Source organism: Pan troglodytes, chromosome 3 (genome assembly GCF_028858775.2).
Source record: "Pan troglodytes isolate AG18354 chromosome 3, NHGRI_mPanTro3-v2.0_pri, whole genome shotgun sequence".
NCBI classification, from domain to species: domain Eukaryota; kingdom Metazoa; phylum Chordata; class Mammalia; order Primates; family Hominidae; genus Pan; species Pan troglodytes.
Genome location: NC_072401.2, coordinates 167,017,082 through 167,035,475, shown reverse-complemented (window position 1 = coordinate 167,035,475; position 18,394 = coordinate 167,017,082). Strand labels below are relative to the sequence as shown.

Genomic DNA, 18,394 nt, shown 5'->3' with positions numbered 1-18,394 from the left:
AAATATTTCTGCATAGTGAATTTCTCTCCCAAAAGCATCTGACAAACTGCATGATCATTATTCAAGTGTTAGACAAATGCAGCTGGATGAATGCTCTAAAACAGCTGCCAAAGCATGGAGAAAATCTATGGGCTGAATTCTCCTTCAATAACTCAAATGACATTGCTTTTTTTGTTCTTGTTCTTATTTTTGTGGGTTTTTACAAAACATAGTTTTTGAATTACATAGTCAAAACAGAACACTAATTGAACTATACTTAACTGCTGGAAATTAGCCTAACAAAATCAAAATTACATAACATCTTTATATTCCATGGCTTACTAGAGAGTGCTCAATAATAGCTACCTAGGGAGGAAAAGTATTAGTAATCAATTGTTGCTAATTACAATATAATCTAGTATATGCTTAATATAATTCTACTTATAATTATATACTATATAACTGTATTATATGTTTGATTTATATATATTATTTATGTATGTGATATATTATAACAGACTATATATGTGCCAGATAATTATGTTCCATTAACATGTAAAATTTTCATCTAGAGAAAATTTTCATTTTAGAGAATGCAGTTTTGGGGTGTTGTCCTTTGAGGCTGATTTCCCTCACCAAGACAATAAAACAATTTGGGATGGAGCTTATACTACGATAAGCTCCATTATGATATGATATATAAATATAATAAAACATGTATAACATTTCATTATATTTATAATATCATTATAATAGTATATTTATACTATAGTAATGGAATAATGTAATATAAATATAATATATAAGTATAAGCTCCATTATAATATATAAATATATATTTAATATAATATATACATATATTATATATTTAATATATCATATATTGTAAATATATGATATATTTATATTACATATTACATATATGCTAGGCTCTGGACTCCCACTCTCATTAATACCCAAAGATTAGCTCCGAATATGTATGCATAATATATACATATATTGTAAATATATGATATATGTATATTACATATTACATATATGTATATCATATATTTACAATACATGATATATTATATATTATAGATACATACTATTATATGTAAATATATAAATATATATTATATACCTATATATACACTATATATTAGTATATATACTAGTATACATATACTATATATATATAAGTATATTATATTTCTATTAGTATATGCTCCATCCCAAATAGTTTTACCGTCTTGATGAGGGAAATCAGCCCCAAAGCACAGCACCCCCAAAACTGCATTCTCTAAACAAAAATTTTCCGTAGATGAAAATTTCACATGTTAATGGAACATAATTATCTGGCACAATGTATCTTGAATGCTTATATGTCACCACATTCAGAACAATGAAGAAAAAGACACAAGAAATGTGAATGATTTTTTACTAGCTTAGAATAAAGTCCTCTCTTTGACTTTCCATACCTTATGCATCTTTTAAGTCCTGCTCAAAGCTCCACCTTCTTCTGAAAGCCCTCCACTGTAGACCACTCTAACTCCCTGAAGAATTAGAGTCAATACCTTCATACAAAGTACGTGGTAAAATACTGTTGTTTCTTGTTCCCTTTCGAAATACCTCTTCAATCTGCAGAATGTCACTCATATAGGAGGCACTTAGTTATTATTGTTAAATAAGTACATTCACGCTACAAATATAATAACCCATACAGAAATGAAAGATGCAGTATTTCGTTTACAGCCCTCTACTACTCAGAGTTTGATTTCCAAATGTGGCCTGGTTTGAAAGCATTTCTACCTGGAATTTCCAAATGCCTGGTGAATGAATGTCTTTGTTTTTTCTCAGTGATCTGTCCAATTAGGATGATTTACACTGCAAGTTGTTAGTAGGGCCTTTTTGATAATAAAGTATTCTTACTACCTTGGTCTGAGGGCTGAGAATATTATGGAAAATGAAACATGTTCCATGAATGAGAGCCTTCTTGGCCTTTTGGAAATGTTGGCAGAGGTATGAATGTTTTCCTTATACTACTGTCTTTATGGAGCCCATGAATGCATTAGCTTTGTCCAATGAATTTTTGAAAAAATATTAACAAGTCTCACTCTTCTGTACATTCATTTAAGAAATGCATTCTCATTGATTCACTTTCCCTGTATGCAGAGGTCACAAAATTATAGTATCCAATGAGTTCAGCTTCAATGTTAAAATAATAACAGCAACAAGAATAACAGTTTTAGCCTTTTGGCTCTCTGACCAGCACCATGGCGGTTGGCAAGAACAAGCGCCTTACGAAAGGCGGCAAAAAGGGAGCCAAGAAGAAAGTGGTTGATCCATTTTCTAAGAAAGATTGGTATGATGTGAAAGCACCTGCTATGTTCAATATAAGAAATATTGGAAAGACGCTCGTCACCAGGACCCAAGGAACCAAAATTGCATCTGATGGTCTCAAGGGTCGTGTGTTTGAAGTGAGTCTTGCTGATTTGCAGAATGATGAAGTTGCATTTAGAAAATTCAAGCTGATTACTGAAGATGTTCAGGGTAAAAACTGCCTGACTAACTTCCATGGCATGGATCTTACCCATGACAAAATGTGTTCCATGGTCAAAAAATGGCAGACAATGATTGAAGCTCACGTTGATGTCAAGACTACCGATGGTTACTTGCTTCGTCTGTTCTGTGTTGGTTTTACTAAAAAACGCAACAATCAGATATGGAAGACCTCTTATGCTCAGCACCAACAGGTCCGCCAAATCCGGAAGAAGATGATGGAAATCATGACCCGAGAGGTGCAGACAAATGACTTGAAAGAAGTGGTCAATAAATTGATTCCAGACAGCATTGGAAAAGACATAGAAAAGCCTTGCCAATCTATTTATCCTCTCCATGATGTCTTCGTTAGAAAAGTAAAAATGCTGAAGAAGCCCAAGTTTGAATTGGGAAAGCTCATGGAGCTTCATGGTGAAGGCAGTAGTTCTGGAAAAGCCACTGGGGACGAGACAGGTGCTAAAGTTGAACGAGCTGATGGATATGAACCACCAGTCCAAGAATCTGTTTAAAGTTCAGACTTCAAATAGTGGCAAATAAAAAGTGCTATTTGTGAAAAAAAAAAAAAAAAAAAAGAATAACAGTTTTAAAACTATTCAGGAAAAATACCTCACACTGAATTGATGTCCCTGAAAATTAGGTGTAATTTTTTAAGATACAGTTTGTGCAAACTGAAATAGACTCAAAGGAGAAGGGAAAATGTTTGTTAAAATAGCATAAGGTGCCCTCACTCCCATCTATCCAGTAATCTGAATCTAATTAAAAAGCATACTCAGAAGTCTAGAAACAATAGAAAAGGATCTCAAAAATATTAAAAATATCACATAGTTCATGTTTCCCACTGCTGGAGAGAAACCTAGAGTTGTCCTCAACATACAACCTAACAATTTAGACACATGAGTAAAATGAATATACTCTTCTAATGAAGTTTCTCATGTTCACTCCATAGTTAACTAGTGGAGAGGAAATTAGAAATTGAAATGGGTTTGACAAGTACAGTAAAAATGTGTGTTACTCATACATATGAAAATATAAAAATGCTACTAATCCCAATGCTACACTGACCAGTGGAATACTGAAACTAACCCATTATGGACATTGGGGAGACCATTCTAAGTATCTAATAACATTCAACCCAAAGGTTATTGTAATTTGAAGGAGGCTAATTTGAGGAAAGTTTATAGAATTCTTCCTATGCATTAACACATAGAAGCATTTTTATCAGGTATTTTGCACATGTTCAACACCTCTAAAGTTTTCTGCAGCTCATACATTTGGAATCAAGAAATGGCGGCAAAAATTCTTCCAGAGGAGGAAGTCTCCATATTTTAAGTACTGAGTCTGACCCATTGTATGGAGAAATTAATGTTAAATGCAAGAACAGAATGAGGACCTGCATCTCACTGAGTAGATTGAAGGTAACACAGAACCAGGGCTCAATATAGAAAACACCAGAACAAGAAACACGACCAGCCTAGGGTGGAACATTAACATAAGACCCAGTTGGTGACAAAATATACATGCCAAGCACTGTGGATACAGTAATTAATCTGCCAAAGACAGCCACCTCTCCTCAAAGTCACCATTCTAGAAGGAAGGCAGAATTATGGATTGATATAACTACTTGCCTTGCAGCTGGAGAAGCAGGTGTGCTTGCATGCATGTCAATGGTTTGGCAAAGTGTGTATAACTAGATCTAATATGTGTGTCATTCATTCTGAAGTGTTCACTCGCTCACCACTTTCAACAACACATCGAGAACCTACTATAGACCTGCACCAGATGGTTCACGCTGAAATGTGCAGTCACTATCTTGATTCCAGGAGAAGACAGACAAGTTTGAAAAAGTCTCCTTAAGAAATGAGAAGACATTTCACTTTATAATTTGGCAACTGTGAAAATAAAGCACTGACAATATAAAATATGTCCTAAATCTAATTGAAATTCTAATTTTCACTAGATGTTTGGACTTGTTCATTTATTATGCTAGTGGCATTTAATAATATTTATTTGCCAAATAATTTTACAGAGTTTAATTTATAAATGGCCGTTAAGTCACCTCAACCTTCTAACAGTTTTAGCATGTTTGGCTATGAAATTAGTTCTCAAGGACTGTTCTCCAGGGAGGAAGACAACTCCAGCACAACCAATACTTTAAGCCATGAAGTTGTAACCTATCTCAGAAGGTATCCGGTTAGCATTCTGTTGAAAGCAAAGGCAAAGTTAGCCCAACTGTTTAAAAACTCAGAGAACAATAATAGCCCAAGAAAACTTCCTGAAAAAACATTCTTGAGAAATGATATTTTTTACAAGAACCAACCTCTCAGATTAAAGAAAAAACTCTCAATTCCTGACAATAGCTATAAGTAGAAGTAAAAACAAGAAAAACAAGGGCTATTTTATAGATAGGAGTGAAATCTATAAATATAAATAGTTAAACTAATTTGAAATTTAAAACAAAGACGACTTCTGCATCCACAATTATCTTGCCATCATTGAACCCTAAATAAAACCTATATGTCTAGATAGTATTTCAGTCTATTTAGCTACATAGTATCATTCATTATATATCTATGTAATAGTATTCACATGAGATTTATCTATCTCTATATTTTTATGGCTTTAGCATTTTCTCAAAACTGAATTTGACTCTTGAGAAAATACATGTAGCAGCTGATTTCTCTTTGTGTGAGCTCTATAAAGGTCTTGTTGATTTTGTGGAGTTAATGCAGTTTCCAAAAGTGCATTAACTTAATTCCCCTGATGCTGGTTATGTTGAAAATCTGGCTTAACATTTACTGAGTTCCCACAATGAATAAGACTGGTTTCCTCTAGTAAACTTAAAGAAAAAAAATCTGTGCTGAACAATGTCAAGATCTGAGACAAATGAAAATGTTTGAATAGGACTGTTGTACTTTAAAATCAGATGTCCAGCACTGCAACTAAAACACAAAAAGGACAAAAAGTATTTCATTTTGCAAATGTCTTTAACATTTTCAGTAGTTTCCCCTACAGATATTGTCTTTGTGTTTGCTACATTAAGAATAAGATAGAGAAGCCTTCAACCCCTGCATCATATGCAGCAGGCATTATGCAGAATCAAGTAATGTATCCACTGGTTATACAGTATGCAATATAAGCTCAATGTGTGTGAAAGAGTGAATCCAAAGCAAAAAAATGAAATAACACATTTCAAGAAACGCAATGGCATTGCCTCAAAGGGTGACCAACAGGTAAAGTAAAATGGCATGGACATAGTAGGTGTTCATTAAATATTCCCTAAATTACATTGAAATTATTAGTTCTATTTTTAAAAGGCCTATATTTTCATCCTGGAAAGTTAATTTCAGTGTGGAATGCCACACAGTAATATTTTATAATAGCTATGAAGAAAGGTTGTTTTAGAAATTACCACTTGGCTAAAAAAAGAAAAGGAAAAAGGGTATTCAAGACCTGGGTCAGGAAGGTGACAATCTGATCTTTATATTGAAGTTTCACTACCCTAAACTCATGGCTAAAGGTTATGACTTGTGCAAATTTTGAGCAGAGTTCTAGAAATAAGCTATTTCTTGGAGAAAACATTACACAATGGCAGTGACTAGCAGCTGCATAGTGAAGGAAAGATTTTATGATTTTAAATACTTTTGCCTGTATAGGAAGAGAAATTGGATAGGTCCAATCAGTAAGCATCACTTTGGGATCTGAACATATGAGCAGTTGCCTACATTGAGCAAATAAATGTGATAATTATTGTTCCTTCTAATTACCTTGACATGCGTAACCACAGCAAGAAATTTTGGGGGGCTGGGCACAGTGGCTCATGCCTGTAATCCCAGCACTTTGGGAGGCCGAGGCGGGCAGATCCCCTGAGGTCAGAAGTTCAAGACAAGCCTGACCAACATGGAGGTTTTTTGTTTTGACAGAGTCTCACTCTGCACCCAGGCTGGAGTGCAGTGGTGCGATCTCGCTCACCACAACCTCCGCCTCCCAGGTTCAAGCGATTCTCCTGCCTCAGCCTCCTGAGTAGCTGGGATTACAGGCATGTGCCACCACGGCTGGCTAATTTTTGTATTTTTAGTAGAGACGGGGTTTCACCATGTTGGTCAGGCGGGTCTTGAACTCCCGACCTCGTGATCCGCCCGCCTTGGCGTCCCAAAGTGCTAGGATCACAGGTGTGAGACACCACGCCCGGCCAGGAAGAGGTTTTTTAGCAACCTGAATTTAAGTTATATTTAGGCTTATTTAGAAAATAAACAATTTGCATCCATTTTAAAATAATGAGCCTTTGTTTGAAATGAAATGTCTTCAAATGAGGGGATTATTATAGAACTATGATGTTTAGCAATGATTTGATAGTAAAGAGATTTCTGCAGAAAACAAAATATTTACCAGTAGTGGAAAGTTGTTCCACGGTGTATTATCATAAGTAATTCATTTATCTTTGCTTAACAGCCATCTCTTCAATACTCCACATGTGCCACCCTACCCTTCAAAGATTACTCATCTAGGGACAGTTAAAGAAGTGGGTAAATCATTTGAAAATCATAAAAGACACTAGTAACACAAACAGGCTCTTCTCTTAGGCCATGTTTTATTAGAAAAAGCTGGCTGTTAGATCACTTACAAAACACCATATCCTGAATGTTCAAAGAAAGAAAAACGTTCACAGAGCAACGGACTCATGGCAATTCCAGTAATTAATGAGAAGGAAACAAAAGAGCAAATTTAAACATGTTTCAAATTTAAGTTCATTTGACCCATCACGTAGCTCGGATAAACCTCCTCCTCTGTGGCATTTCAAAGTGCACGATTTGAATACCATTTCATGAGAAAAAGGAAAATGAAAACCTGGAGATACATATCTTCTGTGTTAGAAACAAGCACACAGTTCTTAGTTTTCAACACTCAGGTCTCATGCAGAGTTTTTAAAGGTCAAAATTTTACTAAATAAATGCTTACCAATTATCTTTAAAATGTTTATTTAACACTTAAAAAGCAGCTTAACTTTCTAAGATGTCTGAAGACTCTTCTCTTCCAAAAGGAAGACAACCCCTTACTAGTCCAGTTATATGAGACAACAAACACAGCAAGTTCAGCACTGAAACTTGAAAAGACATGTAATTCACATTGGTATATTTCTCCATTATGCAAAACTGGATTCAGTGCACACAAAAAATAAGCATATGCAAAAGAAAAGTACCATCTCTATCCTTTCTTGTTATCACACTACTGGCATGCTAATATGCATGATGTCAACATCGACCAACATGGCTTTGTTTTATGATATGCATTTTTGCCTATTTGAGAAATTTCATTTATTCAAAAATATTCACTGAGTGGCCACTATGTCCCAAGCATAATACTAGACATTCGGGATTAAAAAATATATATAAACAAAATACAATCCTAGAGCACAAGAAGCTACAGGAGCTTCTTGTTGTCCGGGATTGTATTTTGTCTATAGATTTATCTGTAGACCAACAGTGGGAAATACCATAATGAGGTAATAATAATTGTTGCCACATATTGAATTCAGAACTTTATATTTACCACCTCATTTAATCATCACATTATTGTCATTTCATAGGTGATGAATTTGGGAGGTAGAGAGAAGTTAATTGACTTGCCCAGGGACACTCAGCTAAAAATAAGAAACCTCAGGATTTGAGCTCAAGTCCCCTGACATCAAAGTCCACACTGTAATTCTTTACAGCTCTCCAAAGAAATATGGAAGCATAAAGAAAGAGCCCCAGTAGGGGTAAGAAAGTTAGGGAGTGGGGAGAAAGGAGGTTTCAAAGAGCTTTTGCTTCTGCTGAGACTGTAAAAGACTAAGTTAGTCAGGACTGGAGCAGTTTCATCATAAATTCTTTAGGAAAATAAGTCAGATTGCCAATGAAAATATTGATATTGCCCTAGATTTATTTGGCTACCTAAAGAAACAACCATAAAGACATTCTCAAATACTGATGCACACTTTGTTCCTATTGAGTGTCCTATTGAGTGACGCTTGCTTGATTCAAGCTTGCTTGATGATTATTGTTCATCATCATGTCAAACTGAAGAAAAGCAAGAATGTCCCACATTTTAAAATTGATAAAAGGCAAACAGGCAGGGTGTGGTGGCTCACATCTGTAGTCCAGCTATTCAAGAGGCTGAGGAGGGAGACACCTTGAGCCCTAGAGTTCAAGGCTGCAATGAGCCATGATCGTGCCACTTCACTCCAGCCTGGGTGACACAGCAAGACCCCATCTCAAAAAAAAAAAAAAAAAAAAAAAGCAAACATTTGTGAACAAAAAAAAAAACAGTAAGAAGAGGGAAAAAGTCCTTCAGGGCTATCAACTAAGCCTGTGCAACAGCATCCTAAGAGGAAAGCATTTGGCACGATTGGTGGAGGCAGATCTCACGTGACGACGCAGCCAAGAGTGCCTACTCTAAATGACTGTAAAGGCCATGGAGCACAGTTTCCAGACCAACTGAAAGTAAAAAAAGAATATTCACAAATTAACATTTCTTCTTAATAACCAGATGTAAGCAACTTCATTAAATGTGTTTCTATATACTACACTACTTTGGCCTCACAGCGATCCTGTGAGTTCTGTGTTCTTAACGTATTCCCTTGTCATACACGAGGAAAAGAGGTGAACAAAAGTAAAAAGCATGAAGCTATTTAACAATAAAAGAAGAATTGTGATGCATTTGTCTAACTTTAATCATTTTCATCAAAATTATGTGTCCTTTTCAGCTCCGTAAGAGAGAGAAAAAAGCAAACAAACAAAATTATTTCTCCTCTGCCTCATTGCCTCAGAATCATGCTCTGATTCTAAGCATAACTTAAAAGCCTACTCTACATAAACCACTACACTAGCTGTTTATGGAGGGAAAAAATGGAAAACATATGTTCCCTACCCCTGAAGAGCTCCCTGTATGAGGCCCTCTGCTGGAGAATTGCCAACTGAATCATTTTTTTCTTTGTTCTACATCCAGTCTCATGTGACAAATGAATCTTTAATACTATGATAAAGAATGATAATGGGCTAATGGAAGTGTAACACTACTTCCAAGATAAGCTCCCTTTTTTATTGTTGTTGTTATTTTGTTTCTGAGATAGGGTCTCGCTCTGTCACCCAGGCTGGAGTGCAGTGGTACAATCATGGCTCACTGTAGCCTCAAATTCCTGGGCTCAAGCGCCCTCCTAAGCCCCCCAAGTAGCTGGGACTACAGGCAAATGCTACCATGCCCAGCTAATTTTATTTTTTTGTAGAAACAGGATCTCATGATGTTGCCTAGGCAGATCTCAAACTCCTAGTCTTAAGCACTCCTCCTGCCTCAACCAGGTGTGAGCCACCAGCCAGCAGGAGAGGAGGAAATCCCATGGTAAAAGGCTGGGAAATCTTATATAGTACGAATCTAACTTGGAGATTTGAAACATACATTAGCCTATTAAGAGCTCTGTTAGGTCTTTCAATATACAAACCTGTTTATCTTTGTTTACATAATGCCTATCAAATCATGCTGAATATATGTTCTATGGAATATATTTTGAGAAAAGCTGGGTTAATGTGTCACCTGTTACAAGAGCTATTTTGTATTTCTTAATAATATTTAGAAATAGGATTTCGCCCCTATGGTATGCCAGTAAGGGAGTTACTAGCAAATGAGTCGTCTGCCACCTCTGAAATCAGTTGTCACAGAAAGCTGCCTGTTTTGTCTGAGCAAAGGCTATCATGTAGGGGCAAGCCCAACTTGCCTTCTCTTCCATTAACCAATTACAAGTCAATCAAGAACATCACTTCTGGCAAAAGCTGTGTTGACTCATTCAGGTCTAAAAATAACTCTTGACCATGTGTGGTAGGTCTAGATTCTTCTCTAGGATCTAACATCTATCTTCACGAATTTTAAGGTGTTACTTAGTTGTAACCATTTGCCACTACTACATACTAATCTGCTATAAAAAGAGGCCATACAAATAATAAAAATCCCCACTTGTTTTTTTCAAGTTGTGTGGAAACTTTGCCAGCATTAAATGTTCCATCACAATATTTGGCAAATTCATACTGGCATTTATACACTTTATATTTTAACAGATTCAGAGAGGAATACGTCCAAAATAATCACTCCAGCCTTTGAGAAAGAAAAATCCTGCTCTAAAGAATGTTTTTGAGATAGCATTTTAGCTATAAATCAGATTTACTTCCCAAAAGCTATCTTGAACTACATGTAAAAGAAATAGTGTTTTAAGCAAATTAATCTTAACTCATATTTAACTCCGGGTCGAGTGGTCTGGGAACACAGAATCCATTACTTAGACATAAGTTAATAAAGGTTTCTTTTATGAGTACTGTATTTCGATGATGGCTATACATGCCTAGGAAGGCATATGTTTGGGTTTGAATACGTGAGTCCTTAAGCATGGAAATAAGAAAAAAGTATAAAATCTAAGTAAAAGGAAAGAAAAACGGGAAAAATGATCATGCCTAGCAGGTATGATATCTAATGGGGACATATCTGAGCACTTAGAATCAGCCCCTAGCCTAGTCTAAGCCCATTTTTCATCCCAGTTCCAAATGGGCCACAAACACTAACTCCCAGTGTAGAGGAAACCCATCTGGGGTCCAGTCTTAACAATGTGTGAGAAGATGAGACCAATGACAGGACCATTTGTGGTTCTGCTTATTGAATTTGGCTGCTACTCGCAACCCTCTTTCAACAGATTTTTGCAGACCTCAGAAGTGATACAAAATGATGACTGAGACCCAACATTCAGCTGGTCAACAATCAAGCTGATTCCTAAGATGTCATCACAGAATAGGTTTGGCTATTCCTCGATGACCAATTCAAAATGGAATTTGCTTTGCCTTTTGATGAATTCAAAAGTTGAACATCTTGCAAAGAAAGTCATTTTCAGGAGATAACCTCAACTACACCCCATGTCCTATACCAAGCATGTATAAAGATCACTTCTTTCTGCTCAGGAAGAGAGCTAATTGTATCAACAAACATCTCTGTCCAAAAACTGCTAGTCTAACGAAGTAAACCTCTAGCTTGCTTATTCTACCACAAGAAAGGGCTTTTTGTGGGTATGTTGTTGTATTTTCTTGGAGTTCTTCTGTTACGACAACTAAATCCTTAGAAATCCACTGTTTTTTTAATGTTCAGGAAAAGAATCTAGATTAAGAAAACTAATCAACAAATCTGACACCTCTCTTGCTGGAAAATAAAACACAAGTGAGCAATTTCACCTCAAAATTTCAGTCAAGTAAACACATTTCTTAAGTTCAATATTATTTCCTAAAGCTGAATCAGAAATGTTATTTCAAACCAAAAAATAAGGTACTTAAAAGGTGAAAATAGTAAAGACAGTTGGCCCTTTTTCAAAAGCAGGGGTCCTAGTGAAGACAGATATCTATACTAGCTATTCTGGAATTTGTAAATGTCAACAAACTGTACATTTCCTGTCTTTCGTCATCAATTCTTCAATAATCCAGTCTCCCTGACCTGCTGACCCTACTGTCTTTTTCTCCAGTCCTCCCAAAGCCGATCTTGCAGCCTCACATCACTTTATGCTGTTCTTCAATCTCCCAATTCTCTATTCCCCTCAGGGCAAGCGACTATCTTCTGTGTTATCTTCTATGGGTTGTGCAGAGGCACAACTCACAGACGCCTGGTCCACCTTAAGTATACAGGTGCTCAAAAAAAAAAAAAAAAAAAACACTGAATGAGCCCACTTGTACCTCAGAATAAGTATAAGTATTCCTTTTTACTTCTTAAAATAGTTTAACCTAAAAGAAACTGAAAGGCCATTTAAGAATGGTGAACATTTTCCTTTATCCAAACTTCCTTAAAGTTAATTCACACAAGCACCATCAAACTTGTATACTGATCAGATCTCTATATTTACTAGTTTCCTGAAGATTTCTAACCTCCTTGACGCTCATAAAAGGTGATGGAGGGGGATATCACCTTGTAGTTTTGTTAGTGTTGGTTTATAATAGTTTATTTCTACTTTTAAAAATATAAGGGACACAGACATTTTGTATTCTATTAGTAATACCACAGACTTAGAGTCTCCTTCATTTAAAAAGGAATTGTAAAGTACATATTGTACAACACTTCTAAGTTTGTCTCTGTAAGAGGAATTCAATCAACATATTTTGAATGTATGAAAAATAAAACATTTTATTTTAATACACTGTTATGCAGCTATTGATGGATTCATTTTTTCCATACTGCATATTCAGTATTTTTCCATAATGTAGATTATTTCATAATGTATATTCAAGCCTGCTGTGTGCCAAACATGAGCTGGGTGCTGGAGTCAGGGTCCCCACTTCATACAGCTTGCAATCTAAAAGAAGGATTTGCAAACCTTGATGAACTATATATTTCAGATACTTAAGCAAAGAAATCATTGTTTTCATTTTCTAAAGCATATCACATTCTAACTGTAATATCACTTTAAAATTTTATTTCCAAATTTGAAACAACAAAAAGTTAAACATTAGCTTTCATATAATCTCTTGAAGTAACAACGCAAAAAACTCTGGGATCAATCTACAAAATAGAGTAACAAAGGGTTCTCATTAAGTAAGCAGCAGGAGAGTCACAAATACTTACATTAGCTTTAACTGTGCCTAGGATATCTTGGCTTTGGTTATTGGATTTAGCTGAAAATCAGTTATCACATTTTAAATTTTTCCCTGTCTTCAGATAACAGTATGAAACTAAGTTTCAAAATGTCCAATCCTACATGCTGAATCCTGGTAGATAAGAGTAGTTAATATTAAACGTTTTCTAGGATCTGATCTTAGAATTTTGACAGCAAACTTACACGAACCTTTTTTTCTTATATTATTTGAAGGTAAGAAATATTTCCTGAAGATTTATTCTTGATCAACCCACCTACTATATATTTGAAGATCAAAATGTCTATTGATCACCTATTTTAATCCCTTCTCAGTTTGGTTCTTATGTATCATTATAAAACTATACTGGCCCTGCATTGAGAATTTTTAGCCTACTTTTCTTGCTTGCTTTGTCATTAAACAAAAATTAAGCATCCATCCCATGCTGATATTATTAGCACAGATTACTTTAGCTGTACCTTGATTATCAGAAGACCAGGCCCAAATTATTTCCTAAGCAGAAACATAACGAAAAAAGTCCCAAGAACATTTTTAAATACCTCTTTATTTATACTAAATGCATCACAATTAACATAAACCAAAACGTGCTTTAACATACTCCTAGGAAAGACGAACACAGATGGTTATTTGGGAACATCAGTTGGAATAAAGACCCCATCACAAACTATTCATCTCAAATGGTTATAGCAGAGAAAATGGAATACTCCTTTTTCCTTGGAAAGGCCTTGTGCAGTTTCAAAATCTGGTTTCAAAAGTCAGAAACCACTTTTCACCCTGGTAGGACGAGGGGCACCAACGTATCTGTATACACCACCACCCCAGATTGGCAATATCCCTAAGATTCCCCAAGCATCCACAGCAGCGAGTGTACCTAATACGTATGCACACACAGGTAGAGATGGGTACACAGAGCCAATAAACTGGTCCTCTGGAAATTAGAGAAAACATGATAAATGACTCTTTCTCCCTCGTTCTCCTTTCCTCTCAATCACTGCCTTCTGCACCTTATCTTTCTACTCTTGTCAGCAAGGGAGACCAACCCCCCTTGCTGGGGACTAGCAATCATTCCTTTGGGTTTTTCACACAGCAAAGTGAGAGCGACCGCTGGGGTTGCGTGCGTCAGGATTTGTTTTTTCTGTATTGCTATCCCCCCCATCCCCCGCCACCCCAGCCTCCCAAGCCTATACTTACTAGAGGGTGGCCTAAGGTCTGGGGAGATGGGATTGGTGCTGGGGGGATGGGACGGGAAAGCAGAAATTGGGCCACTGGCGCTCTAAGTCGGGTTCTTCCCCATTTCCATCCCTCCCTCCACTTCCCACCTTCCACCTTAGATACCTTTTACCAAGAGGCACCCCTGGGCCCATCCCTCCCTCCTTCCCCCACCGCCACCAGTCCCACCCTCTGCCGCCCCCCTCCGGGATGCCCCCAGGGCTGTCAGGGGGCAGCGCCCTTACCAGGCTCATGGACGCCAGGGTTGTCGGACAGCTCGATGACCAGGAGCTCCCGGCCCTCGAAGCTGCGCCCCACCGTGTAAATCCTGCTGATGGCGGTGCACTGCAGCCACACGGACACGAGCGCCTCGCGCAGCTCGGGGTAGCGGTGGTACTCGAAGGAGATGCCGTCCTCTTGCTGCAGCCGCCGGCGCCGCCTCATGCCCGCCGCGGGCGCCCCAGGCTCCTGGGCTTCGGCGCCCAGGAGCCACCCGCAGGCAGCCAGTGCCCCACACAGAGCCAGCAGCGCGCTGCCCCCTCGCCCGGCCATCGCTGCGCTCCGCCGCCGCCGGCCGTGCCTTCCTACGCGGGCGGCCTCTTTTGTCTGCCCGGCCCTGGGCTTAGCCCGCCGGCGCTGCTGGGGGCGGCAAGTTCCGCACCAGCCTCCACTCGCCTCACCTTCCCCGGCTGAATGAGTGTCAGCCCGCGCACTGGGGCCACCCAGAGGAGACGGGCAAAGCCGCGGCTCCACGGGCTGCACTACTGGCCGCGGAGCCCAGGGGAGCTGCAGGAGAAACCACTGCGAGGAGGGGGCCGGCGGAGAGACGGGCCGGCGTGGATCTGGGAGGGCTGCTGGCGTTATTTGCTGGCTCGGAACCACGTCAACAGCCAAATGGCGTCCGGGACGACGCAGGTGAAATGACAGCTAAGGTCCGGGGTTCGGGAACGTTACTGTCATTGAGACACCCATGACCCACCCACGTCACTGCGTATGGAAAAAATATTCTTGTATTGTTAGTGGAGCCTTTTAAAGGGACATCTATTCCAAGCCTACCAGTTTCCATCTTGATACACCAAGAATTAGAGAATATTCCAGAAAAAAAGGAAGTACTGGCAGCCACTTGCCATCTCCTGATGCGTCTTTCATAATTGTATCAAGAGTCAAAACACAAACCCAAGGGTTGGGTTTTCATTTATTGGAAGGTCTTGCTGGAAATCAGAACATTAAGTGCTTTGATTTAGAGGTTTAAGAGAATAGAAATGCTTTCTTCCAATTTGTAGATACTGTCCTTAATTGTATTTATGCACATTCCTAGATTCTTCCAGAAAACAAACAGACAAAATAGATAAGGCAATGTCATATGGCTGTGCCTGCACCAGCCCTCCTCTTTAATACTATGGAGAAAATAAGTACTACTCTGCTGATGCTTTAGACAAAGGATTTAGTTTGGCATTAAGATTAAATCCTGTTAAGAAAACTCTGATGATGACATGACACCTCCGTTCCTTTTGCAAAGCTATTGTAAAAATAAAAAATCACTTACAGCTTTAAATATCCACCCCTTAGTCGGGATTTACATTCCTGGAGCAATGTCTGGAGCAGATGTTACTCTAAAGAGGCTGCTGTTTGGATTCAGGGACAGCACAAATCTAAATTAACAAATAATCCATTGGGTATTGCAACCGAGCAGGAAAAGTGGACACCATGCGGGTAATTTTCCATGTTAAGCTTCTTTGTTTTTCTAAACTTGTTCATTCTTCACCTGTTTAACAGTGCATTGCACATAATAAAAACTTTTACGTGGAAAAGGAGTTAGATATTTAAGTCATCTTATTGGATCAATAAACAAAAGCACAGACATGGTTGGTAAGGTGCTGCTCGAGGGGCTGGCTTTAAACACCCCTATGTACATATACTACAGCAGCATGGATCTTCTTTTTTTTTTTTTTTTTGCGTTTTCGGGGAGAAACTGTCACTGTAAACACATGGCACTCAAGTTGAATTGATGTGGATCCAGCCATTTTTTTTTTTGTCAATGCAGGCAGAGCTCAAAATTGTATATTTTCCACTATGACCAGTCTGTGCTTGATTACATGGTCCAGAAGTTTGAAATCAAACTTATAATTATATTTCTAAAACCATGCCCAAAACAGCAACCTTGGAAGCCTAGAAAAAAAAATTGAGTAGCTAAAACCAAATAACTTCAGAAGTAGGAGGTTAAGATTTTCATGTTAGCAATTTAGAGTAACCACACTAATTTGTGGCTAGGTGGGGCATACTGACTAGTAACTACACACATAAACAACATATTTTTCATTGAAGTCCTGTGTTGTTCCTTAGCTGTCTCTTTGAACAAAGGATATGCGTTCTATTTTCTCCAAAATAAAAAATTTTGGAATGAAAACTTGGTCTTTGAATTTCTGGGCTATTTTTAGGTGTAGGTCAGCTGTACCAACTTTACTGGCATATGTATTACTTGTTTGTGGCTTCATAGGCAATTATACAAAAGATTATATATCCACCCTGATTGCTGGATTTAAAAAATTTTATTTTGGAGAAAAAAAAATTGTAATGTGTAAAATCATGCCTACTATGTGGTCTCACTTATTGGGCAGGGGGTTCTCTTTTACAGCTTAGTTGTTTGTTTCCCTAATCTGTAAAATAAAAGGTTTGGATTTTTCACTCTCTAACGTTTGCTTGCAACAGAATCATGTAGAGAGTTTATAGAATGTGCAGATTCTTAAGCCCCTACGAATTCATCAGGTCTGGGGTGGGTTTCAGGTATTAACAAGCTTCTAGGTTTTAAAAAGAAGACCAGTCATTTCCGATGTTGATGTTTGATTGACAAAGACATTTTGAGAAATAATGTACTGTAAGTTTCCCACCGTCTCTTTCAGACCTAAAATGCTATGATTCTGGAAATTTTCTTTTTGAAGTGAATTCCTGCTCATTTGATAAATGGTGGCACTCCTCACATATTATTGGTCGTACTACATACACCAAGGCATCAGTTCAAATGAACTAAAATTTGGTCTTTGAATTTCTGAGCTATTTTAGGTATAGGTCAGCTGTACCAACTTTACTGGCGTATGGATTACTTGTTTGTGGCTTCATGGGCAATTATGTAAAAGATTATATACCCATCCTGATTGCTGGATTAAAGAAAAATCTTGTATGCCAAGTCTTTAATGTGTGTACACATAGTTAAATTTAGTATCCATTTCAAATCATGTGCACACATGCACACACAAGAAACAAAAAGAGAAAGAAAGAGCTGCTTTTTCTTCATGTCATTATAGGCATCCATAAGAGCATATTTAAACTCTCTAGGTCTCCCTCCACTTCTTGCTTCACCTCTATTATCTTTAAATTAAGAAACTATCTTTTTCTGTATCAATAATATTTTATTTCCTTCTTTCAAAGCCCTTCCTAAAATTCATCTACTTCATAAAAATTTTGTGAACACATAGCTCTATATTCATCCTGTTGTGTGCTGGTAAATGTCAGCTGTCTGGGGGGAAAAGTCTGATTTAGAATGTTTGCTAATTTCCATGGTTTAAATATTCCCACCATGGCTGATTTCAAACTACCAATGTTGTATCACTGAATACAGTGTTAGGAAGAGATATGCAGTAGCATGACATCATATAGTGTTGTGATGGGACAATTCTTTATACTCCTCCTTTGCAAGTGATGAAACTTAATTTCTTCCATCTGAGTGTAGGCAGGACTTAGTGGTTTTCTCATGAACATAACACAGCAAAAGTAATGAGATGATCTTCCAAAATTAGGTTATTAAAAAGACTGCAGCTCCCATCTTAATTGCTCTCTCATGCTTGTGTGTGCGCTCTCTCCTCCCCCTCTCCCTCTCTCTCTCCCTCCTTTCCTCCCCCCAGTCCCCCATCACTCCATCGCTTGTCTTGGGGAAGTTGTCTGCCATATTGTGGAGAGGCTTATATAGCAAGGAACTGAGGCATCTGGCAAACAGCCTGAGAGAAACTGACATCCTCGGTCTAGCA

At 37.8% G+C, this 18,394-nt stretch overlaps 2 protein-coding genes across 2 annotated transcripts in view; one reads left to right on the top strand and one right to left on the bottom strand.

The window, feature by feature from the left end:
- CPE (carboxypeptidase E) overlaps positions 1-15,138 on the bottom strand; it is a 120,208-nt gene extending 105,070 nt beyond the window's left edge. Inside the window, 1 exon segment of the mRNA NM_001098559.1 lies at positions 14,618-15,138. Coding sequence (NP_001092029.1) covers positions 14,618-14,924 — 307 coding nt within the window. The 5' untranslated portion in view covers positions 14,925-15,138.
- Positions 2,211-3,099, top strand: LOC104006262 (small ribosomal subunit protein eS1-like). The gene has a single exon (XM_054683474.2). It carries the CDS (start codon positions 2,238-2,240, stop codon positions 3,030-3,032), a length of 795 nt encoding a protein of 264 aa, XP_054539449.1. The 5' UTR covers positions 2,211-2,237; the 3' UTR covers positions 3,033-3,099.
- Positions 15,139-18,394: the final 3,256 nt, after the last annotated feature.

Excerpts from the sequence above, each read along its gene's own strand:
- LOC104006262 (XM_054683474.2), top strand. The coding sequence starts at position 2,238 with ATGGCGGTTGGCAAGAACAAGCGCCTTACGAAAGGCGGCAAAAAGGGA.